The 17,785-nt window shown below is 47.6% G+C and overlaps 1 protein-coding gene across 1 annotated transcript in view; it reads right to left on the bottom strand.

Annotated features, from left to right (window-relative positions):
* The window catches only part of FRAS1 (Fraser extracellular matrix complex subunit 1), a 192,974-nt gene that overhangs the window by 60,947 nt on the left and 114,242 nt on the right, over positions 1 to 17,785 (bottom strand). The window contains exons 29-35 of the mRNA XM_044428485.1: positions 14,619 to 14,735; positions 13,246 to 13,360; positions 12,584 to 12,721; positions 8,782 to 8,814; positions 8,097 to 8,228; positions 5,740 to 5,865; positions 4,217 to 4,464 (exon numbers count right to left, since the gene is read on the bottom strand). Of these exons, the coding sequence (XP_044284420.1) occupies positions 4,217 to 4,464; positions 5,740 to 5,865; positions 8,097 to 8,228; positions 8,782 to 8,814; positions 12,584 to 12,721; positions 13,246 to 13,360; positions 14,619 to 14,735 (909 nt within the window). The remainder of the gene's footprint in view (positions 1 to 4,216; positions 4,465 to 5,739; positions 5,866 to 8,096; positions 8,229 to 8,781; positions 8,815 to 12,583; positions 12,722 to 13,245; positions 13,361 to 14,618; positions 14,736 to 17,785) is intronic.

Genomic DNA, 17,785 nt, shown 5'->3' with positions numbered 1-17,785 from the left:
ATCCAATTAGGCAAAATAAAAGAGATGATCCCAGTTCCCCTGACTGGCATAATTTGATGCAGGTAAAAGAATGAAACTTTTCTGGATATGACAGCACTGGCTTGCCTGATGACAGAATGGTCAATTAGGGCAATGTAAAAACTCAATTAAGTTTCTTTTAAGGTGGGCCAGAGCACAAAGTCTGGAAAGGCCTAGAATCTAACCAACTCTAGGTTAATTAATGCACTAGATAAAAGGATTACAATTATTCTGATCAGTGAAAAAAGATGCCCTTTCATTCATAAATTTCAAACATGCTAATTATTCATATTTAAATATTTTAAATATTTACAGACCACGTTCTAGGGCAGCTGCCCTCACAAGGAAGTTTCTGTAAAATAAACCTAAAAAGGACAGTTGCAAAGTAAAATAACAAATGTACATGCATTGTATCAGACACCATGAAACCATAAATAGCCAACCATAAAACCAGGCATTACCATTAAAGGAGAAACGGACAAGCCACGTTGCATTTAAAAGCAACTGATCATTTCAATGACCATCTAATATCCATAGGACTGCAGAGTCTTTAAGGAAAAGCAACCTGAGGACAGGTGCATCTTTTGGCTGCCCAATCCCTTGTATGAGGGACTCTCCCAAAGAGGGAGAGTGGGTGAGCAGCTTCTCTGGAGAACATCCCCGTAGGAACTTTAACCTAGGAGAGGGAGCAGAGCAAGAGCAGTGGGGACGCAGGGTGCTTCTCTCCTGCTGTGGGTGAGCCGGGCTGGTTTAAGGTAGCGCCCACAGAACCCTCCCGCGCTGGCTGCCTGACCGGCAGGGAGCTCACTCTGCATCGAAGGAGCGCTGGTGTGGGCTTGGGGAGCAGAGCTGCAGCGAACGCTTTGGAGACACAGGCCCTGCCAACTCGCCAGTGGACGTACTTTGGAGAAGGCACGCTTCTAGTGGTTCAGTCCAGCTCCATCCCACAGACGGCTTAAGATGCCTGTTTGGAAATTGGCCCCCGGACTACAAAACGTCCCCCCTCCCTGGTTTAAGGCTTCGTGGAGTAATATCAGCACCTAAAACTGGGGCTAGTTATCCTTGGGAGGCAGGAAAATTATCAGAAGAGACACTGCTGCTGCTTCAGGTCCCCCCTCATGAGCGGGTGAAGGAATACCTAATCTGAGCTGCCTCCTGCCGTGATATGAATTTGCTTTGCATTTTCTAAACCTATGCAAGAATAACTCAACTGATGTTTTATTCATGTACAAACTTATGCAAATGCAATTAATTAGGAAATTAACTATTAGAGATACAATTAGCTGATTAATATTTCTCTGACAGCCAGATCATCTACTCTTATGAACTCCTAATACTTAGGAGTCCTTAATACACCCTCCATTTTTTGTTTTCATTCTGACGTTTACTTCTCCGCCCAAATCAAAGTTATTTATGGAGCAGGGATGCCAAGAACCTCGGTGCGCCAGCTGGAAGCCCAGTTTGGACTGCCAGAGAACAGGATGAAGTGGTATTTTGGGGGAAACAGTATAAAAATAGCAGTGGAAGCATCTATGTGATGTTCTGTATTCTGCCCAGGACTTTTTAAAATGTTGTTATATAAAGTCCTACAGACACAGAACGCTGACGGTGACTTCCAAGATCTTGCGCCCAAGGGTGCTGCATAGCACTGACATAAAATCACAGAGCTGGAGGAGAGAGATCTTCGCCAGGCCCACGGCAAGGAGCTTGGCACTGCGGACTTGGTGTCCCGCTTTGCATAGGGCAGCCCTCTGTTTGGGAGAGCTGACTGCCACCCCAGCTGGTTCTCTTCCGACCCACTCGTCCCATTACACAAATAGCCTTCACAGCTTGAGCAGTGCTGATGTGGCACTTCTGGAGCAGCCCAGAATGAGTGGGAATGCGCGTTTCTGGAAGGAAGCGGGGTGGTGGAGCTTCCGCAAGGGGGCTCTGCTGACCCACCTCCTTCCAGCAATGAACACTTCCACTCGGGTTCAGACTTTCCCTAGGAAACGCTAAACTTCCCTTGGGCAAGTGGCAGGTCCCATTTCTGCAATGGAAGCGGGGGAGCAGGACACACTGCTTGCAGAAGGCCATCGGTGGGGGCGTAAGACCCCTGCTGCATTCCTCCCCAGGGTGGGGAAGACTGTGGCCTGGTGACTTTTTCACGGGCTCAGCCTGCTCTCCAAGTGCCAACTGTGGATGAGCGCTTCAGGCACCTGAGAGAATGGCCTTGATAATAGCTGCCTCCCCAGTCAGTCTGTGGATAAGGGCTGGTTTGCTGTGAGAATGAGACTGTTGGCCTCACTGAACCAGGTTTGTCCTCCCACTTCCCCCACGGAGGAGGGTTGGCGTTTCTGTGTATTGGCAGCTTCTGAACAGCGGGGGCAAAGAGCTCCGTGGTGTCTTTTTCTTGGCATGGGGAGGAGAATGGACACTTTGCTCACCCAGGTGACTTTGGAGGCCACCAGGAAGGGGAGTAGGAGCATCCTTTGCCTTGTTTGTTCTCTGCAACCATATTTCAACATTTTATTCAATAAACTGTATAGAATCTTTGACGAAGGCAATCTCATTTCTTCCTAAGCATCCTCAAATCGAGGATTCAGCGAATGGGGCGGCATAAAAATGTTTTAATAAATAAATAAAAAATAAAATAAAGAGCCTTGACTAAACCAAGCCCCTGGAGTTAAAGTACCCAGTAAACGAAACATGCTGAACAACACCTGACCCTGGGATTAGCCCAATTTCTATTTTACCTCTGCACTTCACCTTCACCTCAATGTAACACATACAGTCCAAAACACCTGGTTAGAAAGAAAGAACTCATTATTCCCCTCCTCTCTCTGCTTTAATTCTTTTTTCTTTTTTTGGCAGCCGCGGTGTAGGACACTCCATAAAAGGTTAAAACTTTTGCCAAGTAAGAGCATTCAGAGAGAAGTTGGTAGTTTATGTTACAACAGTCTCCCTCACACATTTACTGCTTTAGAAAGCAGCTGTTGGCCCAAGATCATCTTTTGTCTGTGAATAATAAAACCTGAAAAGAGAGCAGGCTGCGTGCCCAGATTTCGTTAGCGGCTCCTTGAAATGCCAGGGAGAACAGGCCAAGCTGCCAGCCTCACGGGAGTCAGAACTACATTTCTTGAGTAGAAAGAGAGATGCTACTCTCCACACCAGCATGCTGTCTTTGGAAAGGTTTCCTCTCCTAGAGCATTGGATGGCCACAGTCAGAAGCACATGAATTAACAGCAGGAAGATGCCAGACACACTGGTGTCATGGTAAACATGGGCGTACAGGTGTGTTTGTCACAGCCCCATCATTTGCGATTCAGGATCCCTTGATCTGTGGGGGTCCTGGCTCCACCCCCAAGATCCAGTTCTAGCTGCATCTCAGCTTCTCTACAGCTGGGGCTGCCAATTTGGAACTCCGATTCTTTTAACTCCAGCAGAAAATCAGCCGACCCTATTTCCCCCCACGCCCTGGAAAGATCTGCTGCTGACTTCTGCTTTGCAACCCTCTTCTATGAAGACAGGAGCTTGCCCTCCCACTCTTGCCCTTCGGCTGCAAGACACCAGGCTGCCTCTTTGCAATGCAGATCTTTCTTGGCACTTCAGAGTCACAAGGCGAAGTAATTCTGAAAGCCCTCTAGTGAGTTGAAAGATAAGCCTCTGCTCATGTCAAAAGCGTAGAACCCAAACTAGAAACTTCTCCCCAGTAACCTGGGCCACACTCAGGGTGGCTTCTGCTGGTAAAGAGCCAGCTGGTAAGACCTCCTGGGCAGCTGGTCTCTCCCTCCTTCCCTTCTTGGACCCCTCCCGTCCCTTCCAAAGCATCGCTGTGGGCAGTGACCTTGAGGGCACCTCCGTCTCTGCCTTAAAAACTCCCACTGGAGTCTTCAAGGTCTTCTTCTTCTTCAGACTCTGGGTCATGAGGATTCTGGGATGCCCACCAAGAATGGCGGTTGGGTTCACTCACTACACAAGCCACGCTGGTGACCCACTCTCCATCCAGCAAATGGGCAGACCAACATTCAATCCCACCTCCCCAAGTTGCTAAGCACAAGAAAACGATGGAGGAGGTTGAGTCTGGTGGCCCGAGCTGGAACGCTTGGCATGCCAAGTCTGAGCACACACAGAGGCATGTTGGAGCTGCCAGCACGTATTGGCACATGCTGAGGCTCACAGGTAAAGCACAGGGACCAGAACGGGATGCTATGCTTACCGTATAAGCTAAGTGGGCTCGGGTGATGATCACAGAGCGTCTAGCGGCCACGGTGATGGCCAAAGGGCAACCAGGCACCACCCTCGGACCGTCGCTGCCCCGCTGCAGCATGCTCACTTTCAACACGGCTGTTGCTGTGGTCGTGCCGTCGGTTACCGAAATCTCCATCGCATCTTCTGCTGCAGATGAGCCATCATGAATATACTGCAAAGCATTCCTGATGATCTCCTCATAGGTGAAAGTATCGCCTTCTCGGAGAAAAAGATTGAAATCAGGAGTGCCTCCTTTAACAAAGCATCCGTCGCTCCATGGGAGTCCAAGTCCCCCTTTCCTACAATCATAAAATGTACCTGAAGAGCATGAGGATTTTGCTCCCATCAGCTTTTCTTCAAAGATGCCCTATTCACCACCCTCAATATGAACATGAATATTTGAAAAACATTTAGCTAAAACAATGAATGCCATGCCTTAGTTTATGGAGAGAAGGTGCAAATGTTGCACGCACACTTTAAAAGTATGCACAGAATTGTGTCTTTTTGCAGTTTGAAAAGAAAAAGAAGCTCACGTATGGGAACAAAGGGAACCGAGCTCAGATATAAAATGTGCAGGATCTCCACAAACTCAAACCCGTTGTTTTCCCCGCTGCTAAGGATGCCTCACAGGTAAACCTGACCTGGCTGCAACATGAAACCTCAGCCTTGGACTGGGGCTAAAATGAAGCCGCATGTTCCATAAATCTGTGGAAAAGCAAGTGATGGGTCAAAACGTCCCCACAGCACACTATCGGCCCAATTCTGTGCTTCGGTGGCAGATGCCTAAGAGAGGTCTCACTTTCAAATAATGAGCTGAGGCTCCTAGAGTTCTGCGTTGGCCCGCGGGATGCAGAGGCGGAAAGAATGCTGTCTGTTCAGCAACACAGAACCGGTGCACGCTGGAACCGCTTGGAAAATAAGCCAAGCTACTCTTCCCTTCCCACCATCAGAAAAAGCGTGGCTTGATGCCAAGCCAGGCACTATCTTTCCCACCTTTCTCCTCTCCTCTGATCTTCCATACCCCCATCTCCTTCAAAATCCACTTGACTCGGCTGGGCTGGCTGCACCCCCAGTGGTGAAAGGGGGAAAGGGAGGCATGTCCGTTCTCCTTTCCCCTCCTGGCATGTAACACTGCGGTGGGACACCAGGCTTTGGCAACCGTTGGGCTGACCCCGCAGTCGGTCTTGGGAAAACTGCATTTCCTGTGGCTACTGGGCCTCGGCCTTACTAAAAGAGCCTGTCCGGGATCTTTCAGAGTCCACAGATAATCCCTGTATAGAAAAATACTTGTACACGGTCATTTGTGGACTTGGGTAGGAAGGTTCAGTTGTCACACGTTCATGGGCTAAGAGGATGTCACACACAGCACGGACAACAAAACAAACATGTGTTATTTGCCCCTCACACCACCCATTTCTCCTGCCCAGCCACTTTTCCCAATATACAAAATGATCATTCATATTAATGGGCTGCGATTTCTGCCCAGCTTACCAGCACTCATGCGGATGGGGAAGCCGGAGCCATGCTTGAGAAGAGCTCCATGGCGTGGAGGGTCCACCACCTCAAAGGAGAGGTCCTCAGGAATGGTGTCGACATCACCGACTGTCAGCTGTATCCCTGAACCACCCAGGGCCAGCCATGGTGGGAGATAAAGTGCATTTCTGTGAGTGTTTAGCCTCTCAGAGAGCAGAGTGAGATACAATTGATGAACAGATTGTAAAAGAGGAAGAGCAGAGTGCGTGATCAAAAGCAGCATTGTGAACAGAGGCTGATGCACCAATGCCAACCGCACAGGACCAGTTCCGAGATCCAGTACAGTATATCCCCGTGAAGTCGTGGTTCAGTGTTCGCAGCCTCAGTCTTTCGCAGAATTTTCCGTGCGGCAGCTTGCCTGCAAGGAGACTATTTTCTCTGAGTGAGTCCAAACCAATCTCCTTGTGGGTAAAGCCAGCGCCTCACCGTGCGGCAGCTTGCTCACGAGGAGATCGGTTTGGACTCACTCAGAGAAAACGATTTCTGCATGCGTCCGCCCCTGCCCCTGCCTTGCCGCGCACATGCGCCCGCCCCCTGGCCCGGCCCAGCTCGCACCCCCCACCCGCACCACCTTGGTGGCCAGCGCCAGCGCCACATTCACAGCTTTTCACAATTTGCGGGTGCTCTAGGAACGCAACCCCGCGAATTTCGGGGGACTACTGTATTTGACAAGATTCACAGAGAACCATATTAAAAGGACCATTAAGAGCCAAAATAATAGATAAACAAACAGGGATTAATTTTAGCTGAACAGTGAACAAGTTAGTCTAAGTAAAAGTTGTGCAAATGCTTGGAACACAGGGAATGTGTATAAATGAGCACCACCAATGGGATTTTGCATAGGATCCAGTTAATGCACATTGTCTCCAGGCAACGTTGTAGAATGTTAGGGTGGATCCATATTGTCCATGTGGAAAATAGTCTTTCATGGCCAGGCAATGCATGTACTCTATGTTGTCGATTGTGCATATTCTCCAGCACAAATACGGATGCGGTGTATGGGCTGGGTTATTTTTAATGTTCCATAAGCATGCATCCAAAATTTGTGCACTAGATAAAATTTCTGATGGACACACATACAGTTTGCTTTTGATGGAACCCCCAGGGCTCAATGAGAGTTAACCTGAAGTTCCTCCTCTGAACACCTAGCAAGACTGGGAAGCAGGGTCAATTTGCAGAGGAGAAGCAGTGCTTAACTTTTCTCCCAACCATGACTTCTTCCCTGCGCGCTTTTCCCCATGCTGCTTTCCTGCAGCAAGGTTTCTGACACATGCTTCCCATGGCCAGGAGAAAAACAGGTGGGAAGTGGCAGTACAAGAAGCAGAAGGAAAGAGTAATTTTCTTCAAAATTGTGTTCTTCTACAGCTTCTTAGATGTCCGTGGTGACATCTGAGCCAAGGAATTCTTGGTCCCTAGACAGCATCCTGGGAGCCATAAAATCCAGCAGGGCTGAGGTCTGACCTTGCGGGAGGGAATCTGGCTGAGCATTTCCCTCTAACACAACTAGCTTTTCCAGGCCACTGCAGAAAGCTCTGCAGTTGCTCCAAAATTAAGTAGGAAGGGAGGAAAAGGAGTGTTGGGTAATGGAGCAACTGTGAATCTTCCCTCTCAGCTCCCATTCCTGCATCCAGCAAAGAGGGAGAATTAGATAGTTTATGAGGCCCAACTAGTCAAAATTGCCTCTTTGAAGGGCCAGAAGGCAAATAGAACCCCGTCGTTCCTTCTGCTGCACAGGCAGGAGCCTGGCAGGTCCCTGGATGGATAAATAGCTCCAACAGGAGAGTTCTCCATCTCTTGGACTCATAGGACATAGGACTGAATTCTTAATCAAGCATCTAGTTCCCCTACTCTGCTCCTTTAGTGGCCATCAGGCAATACATGGAAAGAACTTCCGCGTGTGTGAACGACACGACAACTGTGGACTGTCGCCCGCTTCTGCTGGGCCAGGACTGGCCCTTGCATGAGGCAGGGTGAGGCTTCATCACGTCCACCACTGCCGCTGCCCCACAGTGAGGGGGCAGCCGCTGGGGCTCTCCTGAGCATCTGTCCCCTGCCTTGGCACTTGAAGAGCTGCAGGGCCAAAAGAACTGGCTATGGTCTCAAGCAGCAAGCTGGTTCTTCCAAACTCATCTTGAGGCCTTGATGAGGCTTGGGTGAGCGCTCGCGAGAGCCTAGCCACTGCTTCGTCTGGCTCCTGGCTCTCCACGTGATGCAGCCAACAAAGGGCCAGCAGTTGGTGGAGGAGAAGGCACCCAGGATGAAATGCACTGTCATAAAGGGCCGTGTGTTCCGGGCGTTCGGTTCTGGCTCCTTACCGATGGTGGCCCGGCCTCCCTGGCTGACCTGGAGCACCGGAGCAGAGATCTGCAGCAATGCGGGGTGTTCGTCTGTGGCGAGCAAATGGATGGTGAACACCATCTCAGGACTTGTGCGTTCTCCGTCCGACACTGAAAGGGAAATGTTGCCATGAGGGTGCCAGCCTTACAGGCGAGAGGTCCTTCCCACGCCAGTGAAATAAATGAGTAACTCCCATCCAAATGGCTGGTTCCAACCAGCACGCCCCAAATGCACCGGGACCAGGGCAGACCAGAGCACCTCACTGCAGAGAAGTCTACCCGCAGGACCCTCACGGGTCAGGTGTGCCACTACCAGGGCCAGGCCACTGGGTGCCGCGCCCCGGCTGCGGATCACGCTGGCCAAGCACGCTGGCTTGGGGCTGACTTTTGCGACCAGGACGGTAATGGTTTCAAAGTCCCTTTAAATGTCAATGGGTTTGGCGGCATCTTTTGTACCGCCACTGCTCTCTCACTTACTTTTGGAGTTTCTGATTGACCTTTCATCATGTCAGCCAACTTACATCAAGCCTTGCCCATACCTTGATCCAAGCGTCCGATTCAGCATGAAGGCTCCTTGTTTGTTTGTTTCAAAGAACCCACCATCAGCAAGTGCAGCGCAAAACAAGCACACAAGCTGGACAACGAACAACAGATGTCCACATACCTGTAAAACGGAAGCTGACTGATTCTGGCAGACCTAGAGGGTGCGAGAGCACAAAGAGAAAGGAACTTTTCCCAGCATGTGAAACAGTACCATGTAATCAACTGATCCACCAACCACGTGATCTGTTGATGCTGCTGAGATTCTGAATGGACGTGTGTGTGATGTGCCAAAACCTGGAAAACGGCTTCAGTTGGGACACTCGTGGCAGGAGGCATGGGCTGAGTTGAGGAGGGGGCTTCAGAAGCTGACAGGTGGGCTGGTTCCAGCAGCTTGTTGGCATCCGCTGCCTGGAGACGATGCTCCAAAGGGGGCTTGAAGGTGGACCACCCTTTGTCTCCTGGCCTGTTGGGTAAGGCCCTGGCAGTGACCGCTGTTGCCCCTTGCCAAGGCAGGGCAAGGAGAGAGAGTGCCCATCTGCTCAAAATGGGGGGGGGTGCACAAAAGCCAGGTAACCCCCAAAGTGTTTATGTTCTGGGGAAAGAGATGGGGCTGGGGAAAAGGGTGCGGCCATCAGAGGGGGTGAAGGACAGCTCTGCCCCCTGTGCCCGAAGTTCTGCAGCTCTCCTCCAAAGCCGCACATGCTGCACAGCCAGCCTCTGGCATTTCCAGCTAAAGGTCTTTGAGGAGTGGGAGCTGGAGAAGAGAATTCCCAAAGAACTGATTCCATTCCTGTTTGTAGTTCTGAGTTCTCTCCACCTTTACAAGGCAGAAAATCCACTCTCCCTTTCTCTTCTGTCTATACAATCCAAGTTTCTACAAATAACCCCTTAAAAATAGAAACATTTTGGCACCGGCTTCAAATTCACCAGCGCTGTGTGCAAAGCACATAGACACATTTTCTTCCAGTTTGAATCCATTCTGGGATCTGAACAAGCCTGCTGAGCGAGGGGAATCCTCAATTTTGTCTCTTCCATCTGAGATCAGTTTGAATAATTAAAAGTGAATGTTTTTTTAAAAAAAGAACCCAGAAGTTTATGCATTTGTACTAGTTCTTTACTGCTAAATATTAAGAGATATCCCTCAGTGGTTCCTATATAAATATTAAAATCACAATTAAATCACATTTAGAATACCATTTAAAACTCAACAATAACAACAACAACAACAAAACAACAACAGAGCAGTACAGAAGCCGCAGCATGGAATAGCACAGTTAATTCAGGGCCAGACAAAGCGGGGGGGAGCACGGTGCATTTCCAGGACGCACTTGCAAGGTGCCGGATTTTCCACCCTAGGAGCCACTCCTTATCTCAAGCCCTGCCATCGAGGCTGCTACATGGTGGCATTCCAGTAATTTTGGAATGACCAGCGAGGGCATCTCTGATGATCAGGAGCAAGATATTCCCTCCCTCACACATTCAAAGCAGCAGACCGTTCTTTGGCAAAATAGCTCTATTCTCTGAAGTCCACCCAGTAAGCACACTCACCACAGAATGAGTCTCTGAGCATGCACAGAGCAGTTTGTGGCACCCTAACCACCAACTGCTGCCTCTGCAGGCAGCCCTTCCCTCCCGGTGCTGCATCATGAGCTCAAGGGTCATGCAGGTGCACCTGGCTCCGGGAACGCCTGTCCCACGCCCCCTCCCAGCAATTGTAGATCACGGCTATTCTAACCATCCTCCTGAAAACTGGAGAGGGTGGCCTGAGTTACATCCCTCTGCTTCTCCCATCTGGAGGCCACGCTTCCTAGGGTCCATCCTCCCCATCTGGAAAGTCCAAATTTTCCTGGCCTTGAAACTCACACCAAGCACAACCGTCTCGTTCATTCTCCACAGACTGGCACGTGTCGTGAGTGAGTGTGAGGCAAGGCAGCCTGCTAGCTGTTTAGGGCTTTGCGGGACGGTAGGATATTCCTGGCCGTGGCTCGGTAGCTCATTCGCGCCACTGCAGGTCCTTGAACCCGGATGATCTGCGGGCACGGCTCGGTGCCCCAGTGCAGCTGCAGCCCCACGTCATGCGCATTGCAGCCTTCTAACGGTGAGGTTCCTCCGTGTGGATCATTGCAGCTAAATTATCCCAGTCCAGGTGCAGTTCCTGAGAAACGGCCAGGCTTGACCTCTGCGTGCTGCACCTTCTATTCATTTTAATGGAGCACTCACAGGATTCCCCGGTGCAGCGTGCGCCAGGTACCTCATGCCAAGACTGCCAGGCACAGCAAGTCTTGCTTTTTTCTATCTGTAAACTGGCACGGAGAGTAGGTTTGCCATTTCACAGGCCCACTGGGAGAACTGGCTTGTTTGTTTGATTGCTTTGTACCTTCAAAAATGGCAGCCGTTTGCACTGTAATATATCCAAGCGAGCTACGTCTTAATAGCCCATGCGCTGAACTATTTGATAGCACGCCAGGGACTGTCACAAAGTGATCTTTTTTATGTCCTGGTAAAATCCCAATGATTTAGTAATATAATTGCTTTTAGATTTCATTGCCTTGGAATATGCAGTCCAAAGAATGAGAGACTGGGTTTATCATCACAAATGCCACACATCATACGGAGAGGAATTATAATGAACTGATTGCATGGCAGACGGAAAAGATGCCACGCTAATCCCAGGGAATGGACGACTATGACAGGAAGGTGCCCGGGTTTGCAGGAATACTCTTTTTCCACATCCACCTAGAAAAGATCCTACAACTCCCAGCATTCCCCAGGCAGCTGAGGGATGCTGGGAGTTGTTAGCACATGTTCTGCCTAAAAATGCATGGGATTATGCCCTGAACTCTTCCCCCGTCTGCCCTTTCTCACCCCTTTGTAAACAGAAGCCTAATTCTCAGAGTACTGGACTCAGCACAAGCAACAGCAACAGCTACGGAGCTGCTCAAAGCCTCGTTTCACTCAGTGTCATTTCCTCTGAAGGATCAGTCCAGCTGATTTTCCTGTCCTGTCACAAGGACAGCCAGATAAACCATTCTTGCCACAATTCCGTGAAAGAAAGTCAGCTGAAATGTACTGATTTGCACAAATCTTTGGGGAGCTTGGACTCATAGAATCACAGAATAGTTGGGTCAGAAGGAGCCAAGAAGGCCATTGGGTCCAATCCCGTGCCAGTGCTGGATGCCAATCATATCAGTCCACCCAGTTAACTGTCCAGTTGCTTCCTGAATGTCTCCAGTGTGGAAGAGCACACAACCTCTCCTGGCAGCTGGTTCCACTGCCCTACTGCTCCGGCAGTCAGGGAATTCTTCCTCGCGTCTGGCCTGCACCTGGTATGCTACAGTTTAAGTTCATTGCTCCATGTCCTACAATCTGGGGTGAGTGAGAATCGGTCTGAAGACTGAATTTTGGTCCTGACATTTGCTAACCTCTCTTGGAGCGAGTTTGCCAAGAAATTATGCATTTTCATTGAAGCTGCCAGACCACCATATAGGCTGCTTAACAAGTCACTGGCACATCTTAACACGCCAAAACTACTTCTGCATTGCATCATATTTATTGCCTAAATTAGCTCACGCTTTCATGGAACTGCTTCCTCTTAATAAATACATTCATATCTACAAAACAACAACTACACTTATATTTCAAAAATCCTGATCAAGCTTCCTAGGGAGTTAGACCCACTGAACTCCATGAGACTGACTTGTAAATAAACATACTTAGATTTGCTACCCTCGAAAGCAATTTTTCTTGTGTAGAATTTGCACACAGTGCTCTCCAGGAGGAAGGACTGTACCACTTGCAGGATGTTAGCAGGATCGACAAGCTTAAATGACACATCCCCTGTTGCCATATTGTCACATGGAAAGTTACCCTCAATAAAGAATGGGCTTACTGTTCACCCATTTTATTCATTTAAAGGATCTTACCAGCAAAGGAGAACTCCTTCATTTCTCTGATATGGTGGGCGGCAGTGGGGGGATGATACACAATTTTGCCATGATCAATGTCATCCTGGGTAAAGTATTTCACGGGGGGAAATGGGGCATCCCTGTGTCCCAAAAAGCCTGCAGAGATTGAAGGAGAGCTTCATCGTAATGTGCAACACGAGGTACATTCCCAGACAGTTTTTAACCAGTATGTTTTAACCAGGTTTGCCATCATGCTCCCCCCACAACACAACAGGGCAGCTCTGCTGACTTTGCCACCTCTCAGCCTTTGACCAAACAACAATCTCCTTTTATGGAAGAGATCAGGAATACTCTGGTTGGTATGAAGGCACCATAAAAGCTGAGCAGAGATGCCGTTACATTTCAGGACTTGTAAATAAGAATCTTGGTATTGCATCAAAACAACATGAACTTTATGCTTCCCAAATACTTCATCACAGATTTTAATTTCATCTAGAGGAGAAATGACCAATTGTCTTCTTTCGTACTCCGCCAGCACCTGGTATCGCACCAGAATACTACATTTCCCAGGTCGGCGTGCACCTGGTGTCCATCCCATCCCCCGTGCCGCTTGGCTACCATCCTCCAGGTTTCAGTGGTAAATATAACAATAAGGAAAAGGTTTCATTAGGTCTCCTTGCCTTGGTTTTGGGGCAAGGGAACTGTCACATTGTACACAACCTTCCCGTTTGGACGTGCCGTGTTGATAAAGGAAAGGTGATGAGGCTCTATAGGAGTTACACGATCTTCTAGGGCCTGAAAGAAACGAAGAGATGATATTTTACACATGAAGACTGAGAGGCTTAGGAGAATTATCTGGAAGAAATTAAGGGGGTGGAGCCGATTTGCAGAAAAGTTGGTAATACACAGACCTTCCCAACAGAATTCCAGGTTACTTAATAAGCAATGCATAGTATGACCTTGGGTTAGACATGCAGGGTAAAAATATCAGAAAAAATCCAAGTGATTTCCTTTTCCTTTTCCATTTTTTAAAGAGCAATCATTTCTGAAAATGACATTCCTGAAAATTATATGTTGATGGTGCAATCTTACAAATGGTGTCAGACACCATTAAACTGTCAGGAGCTTTTTCCAGGCAAAGCATTCTTAGAAAGGGAAGTGTGTCTGCAAACTTTAGCCAAGGCATAAACTACTTATCGCACCAAAGAGCGCACAGCAAAAGTGTAGCCATGGATCTGGAGTAAGAGGATGGCGCTCCTGGTGGATGTGATGGTGGGGTAGAAAAGGGCAGCGGAGGCAATTTCAGCCACCCCTAACCATTCCAGAGCTCCACAAAAACAGTGAACGATGATCCCAACTGTTCTCAGCCACGAGTGTGGCGTAGTGGTGAAGAGCATGGGACTGGGACTCAGACGATCTGGGTTCTAAGTCCCCGCTCGGCCATGGAGTCAACTGGGTGACTTTGGGCCAGTCACAGACTCTCAGCCCAACCTACCTCACAGGGTTGTTGTTGTGGGGATATGATGGAGGAGGAGATGTAAGCTGCCTTGAGCCCTTTGTAGGAAAAAGGCAGGATATAAATAAATAAATAAATAAATATATTACATTATGTTGCATTACATTACATTTATTCCCCACCTTTCCTCCTCTAGCAAGGAACCCAGGTGTCTCAGCGGGTTCTCCATTTTATCCTTACAAGAACAGCCCTGTGAAGTAGGCTAGACTGAAAGTCCGTGACTGGTTCCAAACCACATTTTTCAAGCAATCGCTTCAAGTAAGGATTCACTCAAGTAAACTTTACGAAGTTAAATGAGTCTGGGACATTAAATGGCACAACCTGTGCTTTTTGTTTAGGCTATTCTGAAAGCATAGGGAAAAAAATCCTTTAAAATATCTTCTGCTGAATTCAAGTGAGTCGATACTAAAAACTGTCTATACATGGATAAAATCAGGAAACGGACAAATAGAAAGGGATGCTGTCTCTAAGTTTCCAAAAGGGAACATGCATGTTTGAGACAATGAAATTATATTTGTGCCCTCTGGCTGGCCTTACAGTCATGTGGAAAGACGATCCAAGGGAGAACACGGGGAACTCCAGGTTGCGCGGCAAGACGGCAATGTTGAGCAGGTGCGTCTCCAGGTGGGCTTGCGGAAAGGCAGTGCTGGATACCTGCAACGGGGACATTACAAACCGAGGCTGAGGCATGGCAAACGGAATGCATCACACCTGTTTTCCCAGCTCCATGGTGCTATTTGGGACTGCCGGAGCAGGTGATGCGAATCTGTGTATCTCCCAAAACTGACTTTTTCAAATATCCTCAGCATCATTTCAAATACATTCTGGGATGGTGAACATAACAAGAGGCAATGAGCAGCCTCTTCTTGACAGATATGCAGTTCTTGTGCTTTATCAACAGGTGCGTAATGCTTTTCCTCCAAGGATAATCTCAGTCGTGACTGATTCTAGACTTCACTGCAAAGTGCCAGATCAAAGCCTTACTCTGCCAAATGTTCTGTTGGGTTGCAGCAAGAAGCAGGGCCCCCATTGTCTCTGCAGAGAAACTGGCTCTGTTAAAGTTTTCCTTCCATCCATGCTCACCTGGCAGCATCCAACCCACTGGGCTGCCACAGAGGGATGGGGGATGATCCTTCTATCAGCCCCGTAGAGAATCCCATTACTTTGCCCTTCCTTCCTCCTAGGACTCTTTCTGTTCCACTTTTGCCCTCTCCAGCTGTGACCTTGGCCAGGGGCATCCAGCATGATTTTCCCCACACTGGCTGTGAGGGGTGCAGGGTAGGGTCCCAGCCTTAGGAGTCCTTTGGCCTCCCAGACTGTGTTGGGAGGCCACAGGAACGCACCTTAATTAAATTAAATAAGTTAAATTTGGTTGCCCTGTCTTTCCCCATAAATGGTAAAGCACCAGGATACTTAACATAATTCCCAGAAAACATTGCTTCCGATCAAAAATATAGGATTCATTTGGCAAGATTTTGCTTTTGCTGACTGGTCCATGTCAACAGCAAAGGAGTTTTGATATGAGATTCAAGGTCAAAGGTGACAGTGTCATCTTATGTACATTTACCCAGAAGCAAGTCTTGCTGTACTCAGCTGGGCTTACTCCTTAGTCAGTGAGTTTTGAATTCAGCTCCGTCCGAGAATTTTAATTGGCTCCAAAAAAGGTTTTAAAACACAGTTTCTATTTAGTATATAAACCATTAATGGACAAAATACTTTTTTCCCTCATTGGTCATTGTGCCTCCCTTGAATCACTGTGATGGATAATGCTTAAAACTCAGAATTAGGATCAGCAATAAATCTCACTACAGTGCTAATTTATACAAACCACTGGCGTACAAACAGATTTTACCATTGCACATTGCTGCCGTGGCAATTTTTAGAAGATGCCTTTTGATAACATATACAAATTGCTGTGTTGCAAGCTGAATCGTTTCTACATTTGTACGTCGTATATATGCACAAACATGCACACTATCACAATTATTGCTGACCTTCATTCTGAGCTTTGGCGCATAGACTTTGGGCATTAGATTCTTGTTCGTTTGGTTCTATTGATAATGCTGTCAACAGCACCCTTTCTCCACTGAAGGCTATCATTAAAATTTGATTAAGGCTCACTTTCCTGATATGCAATTAATGAATTGGCAGATAAACGGCATTTTAGCTTTGAGCCACAGCACAGCTGCTGCATACAAAAGGACTGGTGTTTGATCTCTTTGTAAATTCAGTTAAAGGATCTTGTGCAATTGGATGGAAAAGACCTTGGTCCAAAACCCCAAAAGCAAGTTTTCAAGACTTCTATGAGATTTGACTGGATTGACTTCGAAGGCCCATTGATCGAATGCACTACGAACTTCACCCTTAACTGAACATCCCCATCATATAATGAATACTACCAACTTTAGTTTCTACAAACTTGAGTGCACTTTTGAAAAGAAACTTCCAAGATGGTGTGACCTTTGGTTTGATCACACTTCAAGTATCACGTACAGTTCTTTGCACTGCACCTTAAAAGGACAGTACTGAGTTGGAAAAAGTACAGAGAAGAGCAATTAAGATGAGCAAGGGGCTGGTGCAGCTCTCCATGGAAAATGGCTAACACTGCTGGAATAATTTAGTGTGTGTGTGGGGGGGGGAACCAAATAAGAAGATACATGACAGAGCAGTTCAGAATTAGGATATTGTGGAGAAAGTGAGGAGGGAGAATACTAGAACCCAAAGTGGTTAACCCATGAAGTTGTTTGGTGGGAGATATGGGACAGATAAAAGGAAGTATCCTAACCCACTTGGACTACTGTAATGCACTCTACGTGGGGCTGCCCTTGAAGATGGTTCAGATACTTCAGATGGTGCAAAATAGATCTGCCAGGATGCTGTCAGGGACTGGTCATTATTCTCACATAACTCCAGTCCTCTATCAGCTCCATTGGCTTCCCATTGAAGTCCGGGCTCAATTCAAGGTGTTGGTTATTACCTATAAAGCCCTAAACGGATACCTAAAGGAACGCTTTTTTCCCTATTTCCCCTCCCACCCCCTACGATCGGCAGCAGAGGCCCTCCTCCAGGAACCCTCTTTGAAAGAGGTCAGGAGAGAGTACTCGGAGGAGAGCTTTCTCTGCAGTGACGCCCCGACTATGGAATGCACTCCCTAGAGAGGTCTGCCTGGCACCGTCATTATATGCTTTTTGGTGCCTGGTTAAGACCTTTCTATTTGATTAATATTTTAACGTCAACTAATTTTAATTGTATATGATTTAATTTATTTTAAGTATGTCAGTTTTGTGCTCAGTATGTGGAATAGCTAATTTATTTTGTTTTGGATTTAGACTATTCTGTAAGCCATCCAGAGATGACAGTAATGGATGGCCTATAAATTTCCTAAATAAAATAAAATAAAAATAAATACTTTCACACACAGTGCATAGTTAAACTATGGAATTCACTGCCACAGGAAGAAGTGATGTCCACCTATTCAGATGGCTTTAAAAGAAGACTGGACAAATTCATGGAGTATACATCTAGCAATGGGCACTAGTCCTAAAGGCTATTCATCAGGGGCAGCATGGCCATAGCACCAGTTGCTGGGGAATATGGGTGAGAAGTGGGACAGTTATGGGATCTTCCACATTCACAAAAACAGGATTTGCAAAAATATATACTGGCAAATTTGGGATACGCAAATCAAATCAGACTTCATGTTT

The sequence above is a fragment of the Varanus komodoensis genome, unplaced genomic scaffold, assembly GCF_004798865.1.
Source record: "Varanus komodoensis strain SLA01 unplaced genomic scaffold, ASM479886v1 scaffold2, whole genome shotgun sequence".
NCBI classification, from domain to species: domain Eukaryota; kingdom Metazoa; phylum Chordata; class Lepidosauria; order Squamata; family Varanidae; genus Varanus; species Varanus komodoensis.
This window is presented reverse-complemented; position numbering and strand designations above follow the sequence as displayed.